Source organism: Drosophila rhopaloa, unplaced genomic scaffold (assembly GCF_018152115.1).
Source record: "Drosophila rhopaloa isolate 14029-0021.01 unplaced genomic scaffold, ASM1815211v1 contig_3, whole genome shotgun sequence".
Lineage (NCBI taxonomy): Eukaryota > Metazoa > Arthropoda > Insecta > Diptera > Drosophilidae > Drosophila > Drosophila rhopaloa.
In genome coordinates, this window is record NW_025335123.1 from 13,373,128 (window position 1) to 13,380,650 (window position 7,523).

The 7,523-nt window shown below is 38.3% G+C and overlaps 1 protein-coding gene across 1 annotated transcript; it reads left to right on the forward strand.

The window, feature by feature from the left end:
- The first annotated feature begins 251 nt into the window (after positions 1-251).
- LOC108049858 (casein kinase I) lies at positions 252-4,532 on the forward strand. Its single transcript, XM_017131211.2, has 4 exons — positions 252-612; positions 1,973-2,117; positions 2,182-2,956; positions 3,351-4,532. Exons 2-4 carry the CDS (start codon positions 2,039-2,041, stop codon positions 3,508-3,510), a joined length of 1,014 nt encoding a protein of 337 aa, XP_016986700.1. The 5' UTR covers positions 252-612; positions 1,973-2,038; the 3' UTR covers positions 3,511-4,532.
- Positions 4,533-7,523: the final 2,991 nt, after the last annotated feature.

Genomic DNA, 7,523 nt, shown 5'->3' on the forward strand with positions numbered 1-7,523 from the left:
TGGCCCAATGTGCAATAGGAAACATTATCCCCTCATTTTGTACAAACAAAAATAAACAACTCTGATTGGACTTTCGTGTCAGATAACAATTTCCACATACACGCGTACACACGGCAAAAAAAGTTAGCCAATTTGAATAAGCGCCACGCGGCAGTGCTGTAAAGCGACGCACACATAATTCACAGCCGATAGTTCGGCAAGCAGGGCAGGCAGATATCAACTATCGCACCCACACACACAGACCCAGCTGAAGCTCTGGCCACACTAGCGCTGGCTGTCAAGCAAAAGCATTTTTGCTGGAGTCTACCATTTTATTTTAGTTAATAAAATACATATATTTCCTCTCTTTTTGTTCCGTTCGCGCGCACGAATTAGCTGTAAAGGCCTCGCGAACGACGTGCAATAATTAACGAGCTGCGAAACAACCGCAAAAGTGAAGGAAATCGAAAACGGATCTGCGACGAAATTTTCCCCGTTCCGTTTTTTTTTTCTCCACCAGCAAAGCAGAGCAAAGGCAGAGAAAAAGCAGCGCAGCCGAACAGCGAATATATTGTAAAAGAGCCAACCTTGAGAAACACCCAGCAGGGCATTAATTCGTTTTCTCGTTTGCTGGTAAGCATTTTCGAATTACGGAAAGAATATGGCTGTAAAATATCCGCGAGGATCTTTAATTTTTTCCATTTCGTCCAGTTTCAAATGCGTGCTAAATATGCAAACGTGTATGTGTGCAAGTGTGGGGGTTTGCCTGTGTGCGTGTCTCGCTGCGCGTTTCGATGTGTGCGTGTGTGTGTATGACTGTTTGTGTGGCCCCGCGCCTCTGTGTGTGTGCCTTCGAAATTTTCTTTTGTGTAAAACATTTGTAAGGTGCAACTGCAGCTGTGTGCGTGTATGTGTATCGCTCCAACTGTTGTTGTTGTGCGTCATAGCAATGGGTGTGTGTGCTTGTGTGTGTAATATGCATTCCAACGGGGTAAGGAAGATGAGGAAGCAGTACCTGTCGCCAATTTATCGTTTATCGATGTCTGTCTGTCTGTGTTTACTTAGGAAATCCCTTCCCTCTCCCCACCAGGAGAAATGTCCCTCCCCCCCAAAAATGGGGATCGCCTGGCCTGGTGAGAGTAATCGATAATGCAGATATATCGATTGGACTACTGGCCAGAAAAACACGTAAAGTGCAAGCTGTGTAAAAAAAAGCAAAACAAATTCGTAAGAAGAGGAAGACAGGTGGAAAAGAAAGTACAGACCAGACAACCAAAACAGCTTTGGTAATATTGGTTATGTGTCAGCTGTTCCGTAAATCCCAATCCGATTATTATTATTGTTAATCGTTGCTGTTTTATTGGGGAGAGTTGTTTAAACCAAAAAAAAAAGTGTCTCTAACAAAGTTCTCTAAAAGAAACACCCAAAATACATAATATAGTTCGCATAGAAATTCACTAAACAGGACTGCCAAAAACAAGCAAATTTCGAAAAACAAAACTTCATATAAACCAGTTTTAATTTGTTACATATTTCAATCTAAAACTCTCAAAAAATACTAGTAGGTTTGCTATGTTGTCTATGTGATTGTCATCATCTTAAAAGGTTTATCGAGTTTTATTCCAAGAAAAATACCATGATATTTGCTTCAGCTGAATTTCAATCATAACTGTCTCAACCAATGCGGTATATGTACATATATTGTCATCATTATTTTATTTTGTTTATTTCCAATCAAGCCAACTTTCTGAAGAGTCCATTATTAATTATGTACTAGTTAGTTATACATATTGTTGTTTTCCTCAGACTTTATCTAGAACAGAAACTGTTAAGCTTCAAGGTGGCAATACGTCAAACGAAACATCTGCAAAGAAAAGTGTGTGACAATAGAGTTGGGATTTTCAGCTTTCATTAAAACTAGTTAATACTAGCTTATATTAATTTTAAAGTCACATCACAAAAAATTAATCATATTTCCATCACAAATCCTCAGCTTTTCAAGTGATCCCGTACAACTGCTTTTGAGAAGAACCCCTAGGCGGAGGAGCAGCTAGCCAGGATGGACAAGATGAGGATATTGAAGGAAAGTCGCCCCGAGATAATCGTCGGTGGCAAATATCGGGTGATCAGGAAGATTGGTGAGTATAAAGCGCAATGAATTTACTCCAGAAATGGCTTTTAAACTCCATAAATAACCCACAGGAAGCGGTTCGTTTGGTGACATTTACCTGGGCATGAGCATCCAGAGCGGCGAAGAGGTGGCCATCAAGATGGAAAGTGCCCACGCCCGCCATCCGCAGCTGCTGTACGAGGCCAAGCTGTACCGGATCTTGAGCGGCGGCGTGGGATTCCCCCGCATCCGCCACCATGGCAAGGAGAAGAACTTCAACACCCTGGTGATGGACCTGCTGGGACCCTCGCTCGAGGACCTATTTAACTTTTGCACGCGCCACTTCACCATCAAGACGGTGCTGATGCTGGTCGACCAGATGATCGGTCGTTTGGAGTACATCCATCTCAAGTGCTTCATCCATCGCGACATTAAGCCGGACAACTTCCTCATGGGCATCGGCCGCCACTGCAACAAGCTCTTCCTGATCGACTTCGGGCTGGCCAAGAAGTTCCGCGATCCACACACGCGCCACCACATCCTGTACCGCGAGGACAAGAACCTCACCGGCACCGCCCGCTACGCCTCGATCAACGCCCATCTGGGTATCGAGCAGTCGCGGCGGGACGACATGGAGTCCCTCGGCTACGTGATGATGTACTTCAATCGCGGCGTCCTGCCATGGCAGGGCATGAAGGCCAACACCAAGCAGCAGAAGTACGAGAAGATCTCCGAAAAGAAGATGTCCACGCCCATCGAGGTCCTCTGCAAGGGCTCGCCGGCCGAGTTCTCCATGTATCTGAACTATTGTCGTAGCCTGCGCTTTGAGGAGCAGCCGGACTACATGTACCTACGTCAATTGTTCCGGTGAGTACGGCTGCGCTTTGCTATTCCTCGGGTATTTCAATCATAGATGACAAACTCATTTAATTTCCTTTTTTCTTGTTTCAACATTCCGATTTAAACCATTTGATTTGTCAATTTAACGATATGATAATACAACAACTTAAGCGAGGATTATCTATACAATAATTGGGTTTACATTCGAATTCAAATTTAAATTCCTGATTTATCGTCTTAAATCAATAGAGAAATTAATTAATAAGCTTTTGTTTGATTTATTTCCTACGTAAATACGTAAATTTATGGTGATAATGATAATCACATTGAGGCTGTGTTTTTTGAGTGTTTTAGTCATAGTTTTTTATTGTGTGATGATCTAATGGCTCACTAATACGAACTTTCTCCCTCCATAACACAGCATACTGTTCAGGACGCTGAACCATCAGTATGATTACATCTACGACTGGACAATGCTGAAGCAAAAGACCCACCAGGGTCAGCCCAATCCAGCTATTCTCTTGGAGCAATTGGACAAAGACAAGGAGAAGCAGAATGGCAAGCCCCTCATCGCGGACTAAAAGCTGGGGATCGGCTTGGGAGCGAGGTTGAAGACGAATGGGGGAGTACATCTGAAGAGGAGGATGGAGGCGGTCGTGGACGTGGACGAAAGGCCTGGCAAGAAAGGGAGAAAATACGAAGCAGACACAACCGGAGGATTGAGCAACAACAGTGGGCGTTAGGATGTTTCTTAATATTAATTTAAATTCAATACTAAACAAATAAGGAACAAAAGCAAAACAAAAGCAACAGCAACAGCGCAGACAAGCAAACACATAAATGATATAAAAAAGATACCCCAGCAAATGTGATTCACGAGTGAATCACTGCGATCGATAGTTACACACACAAATTACTCCAAATCAATTCGATTCAAATCAATTCGCAATCCAAACACAAACACAACCATACACAAAACTCACACTCACCCTCAAACACCTTTCATACACCCACTCATAAAAGCAAACATCATTGCCCAAAAAAAAAAGAGAAAAAAGAAAGAAATCAACACTTAGCCTAATAAATTACAAGAAATAATAATGGTAATGTTGGAGGAGCAAAAAAAGAAGTAAAGCGGAGGAAAACTAAACCTATATATATGTATATGTATATATATAAGCGAATAAACACCATATATGTATGCATATATCCCATTTGATTCACGTCAAATCGAATCCAATGCTTAATTATGAATCGAGCGAAGCAAAACTCAATAACTAATTAAAATGGAATAAATAAGAAACAAAAACAAGAATAAACAATAAAAAAATTAATAAAATACACAGAAAAAGCAAACAAAAAAATTATGCTGAATAGTGGAGGAAAAGGAGAAACAACCAAGCAAAGCCAACTGAGATGGGGGAAAGTAATGATATACAACCAGCAACAAGAGTAAAACAAACAAATAATAATAATTATAATGAAGGAAAACAAAAAACAGAACGCAAAACTGCAAAGTAAATTTGCATAGTAAGCAGTAATAATTATAAACATAACTTATATTTAATTTTTGAATTACATCAATAAATATGTTGAAATTAAATTTCGACTTAAAGCTGTTCACATCTGCATTAGACAGAGATGGGGCGAGAGAAAGGGAGAGAAGAGCAGTGAATTATATCTATCTATTTATTATTACCTTGTTTATTAAATATTAGTCATATTTGTTTTAACCCAATTATGGAAATGTAGAACATAATTTAGCTTAGATATTAAAACTATTCCAAATTTAAGAAAATGTGTATTGAAATTTAAATCCCAGATATTAATTCACATACATTTTCTGTTTTTTATTTTGCGTAGTTATTTCTTTCATTAAAGCTCCATTCAGTTCGTAATTGAATCGTAAAAAGGAATTTAAAATCCATAATTATCATTATTTTTCTTAAAGGTCAAATCCATATAATCATTATAACAAATTAAGATTTTCTTAATATTTTATAATTATAAAGAGCAGCATTTCACACTCGGATTCCAGATCTAAAAGTCGAACGCATTAAGAACAATCCGGTGTGTTTAGCTATGATAACTAGAACGTGACATTTAATATTCTTCCTAAAATTTATATTATGTATGTAAACCCAGCTGGTAATTAAGATAATTCCATTTTAGTTTGATATATTGTATACAATGTTGCATTGTATATTTTTTATATTACACATCGTGACTAGTAAAAACCGGAAGAAAAGGGAACGATCGATGGGGAACCGCATTAAAAAGATTTCCTTATAATTTTAAATTGAATGAAAAATATTTTTTTTTTTAACTTCGATAATATGTTGTAATATCTAAATGTTTTTTCAATCCACTCTTGTGAAAATGCTCAAGGTCACATCGCAAACATATACATATATCTATATTATTCTCTAGAAATTCATTTGAAATGATTTTGTTGATTTTCAAATAGGCTCCAAGCAGCTAAGGCACACTATAGCTGATGTCTGTTGCAGTCCGCATGTGAAATACATTTATTGGCCCCTCTTTATTTCTTTGCTTGTTCGTCGTCGTTGAGTAATGACACGTACGCCGTCTGTCTGTATACGACTGTGCCTCTTTTTAGTGTTATTTGTGCGTGCCATCCAATAACTACAATGGGGTTGGGATGTCACTGCACACTGACCCGTCCCAATCAGCACCCCGTTTCCTAGCGGGAGGCGCTGATTGGAAACCCAACTGCGGTGCTGATAAGAACAGGTCTGTGGGGGGACTCAATTTCTTATTAAAAAATATAGCTATTAAATCAACAGTAAAAAACACGACCTTTTTCGAGATAGTGCTATTAGTTTACAATCACTTAAGATTAAATTAAATTTTCAGACTTACAAAATATTTAGGTACATTTAAGTTTAATATTTAATCAGTTTTTAGCATATATGCGAAAACGAGCTCAAAATGATAAATAGCATGCATACAGGAGATTAGGCATACCATTTAATTGTATAAACAAATTAAACTAGCATTCAGAATTTACTATCAATGATATGATGTCATTGTAAATTTTGAATTTACGCGCGTTTTCCACGTTATTTTTCCGTGTCACCATCCTTAAGCCAGGATGCACACCAATAATATATCGGTTATTCGTAGAAATATCGATCTGTGATCTAGGATTTCATTTGAATTTCGGCGGCAAGGTTTCGATATGCTGCGAAATAATCAGTTTCCGATGAAACTATGGTACATTTAACTGGTTCCGATTTCCAAATGCATTAAGCTGCAATATTTTTACAATACCGGTCTTAGAAAAATATACAAACTTTTCGACATTTTCGATTTTGTACTAGCTAACCAAAGAACTCAGACTTAAGCTTCGAATTTAATCGAGTTCTTGCTAATGTTTACTGAACTTAACTTGATCAAACTTCAGAAAACTACCAACAAATTGTCCTATTGAATTGTCAAACAGGTGTTTCCTGTAACTGTGTTACCTGCCCAAATTTGTAGGGAATACCCCAACCGATATTTCGATAGTTATCCAAAAATATATTACATTTATAATTTTTTTTCAAATTTCTACGCGTTTTTCGTACTAGACAAACATTGCATCCGATCTAGAGAGGAATCGTTTAAAGTGCACAAAAATAGGAGTATTATATGTATATTGGTGTGACCATTTTTCAAAATTCGAATGACCGTTTGTTTCAATGCTCGACAGTATTGTAAAAACATCGAAAATGCCCTGTTAAACATCGATACTACCGATGTTTTAAAAACATCGATGACACTGATTTTTTAAATATCGATTGCACCTATGCCAGCATCGAGGTCTCTCAACCTCCATCAACCGCTATCGCGTTTGGTGCGAGTTCAAACTTGATCCGATCTGGTTGGTTGTCAGACCGTGCTGCGTCTCTTTTTGTTGTGTTTTTGCGAGCGAAGAGCGACAGGACCTCTGCGCCCGTATTCAAAGTAATTTAATTTCAAAAGCAATTTTAAAGGTGTTTTACATGTGATGATTGGTGTTTGTGCGACTAAGTGGATTGTTTTATTTTGCAATCTAAATCGCGATTAGTTATTTTATTTAATAACAAAAACAGTAAACAGGAGTAGTGGTGAAATATATTTTTTTACTTATTTTTTTGAAGGTGTAAAAACAATATTAAAACCCAAAAAAAGAGGGTTTTCGAAGAGAGCAACATGTTCAAATAAGCAAACACTCGACTCATTCCATGTGCGCATGTGTGCAGTCGCAAGGACCTCAAGAAGAAGAAGGAGAAACAGGCAAAGCAACAAGCTAAAAACAACAAGAGCACTCGCAGTCTCGTTTTTTTTTTGTTATTGAGTTTGCTGGCGCAGCAGTGAAATATAAATTACAAACACACAGGCATGAGATACGACCACCACTAGAGATCGCGAACACACACAAGTTAAGAGGGTGAGATAGAGAAGGAAAAAGGGGAAGGGGAAAGGGACGAAGCGCAAGCTTATCTCTCTGCTTTTTGAGAACGCGAACGAAGACGATAAAAGCAAAGCAAACACACACACGAGACAGACATCGGCTGTTCTGTTTAAATATATTTAAAAAAAGGAGGGG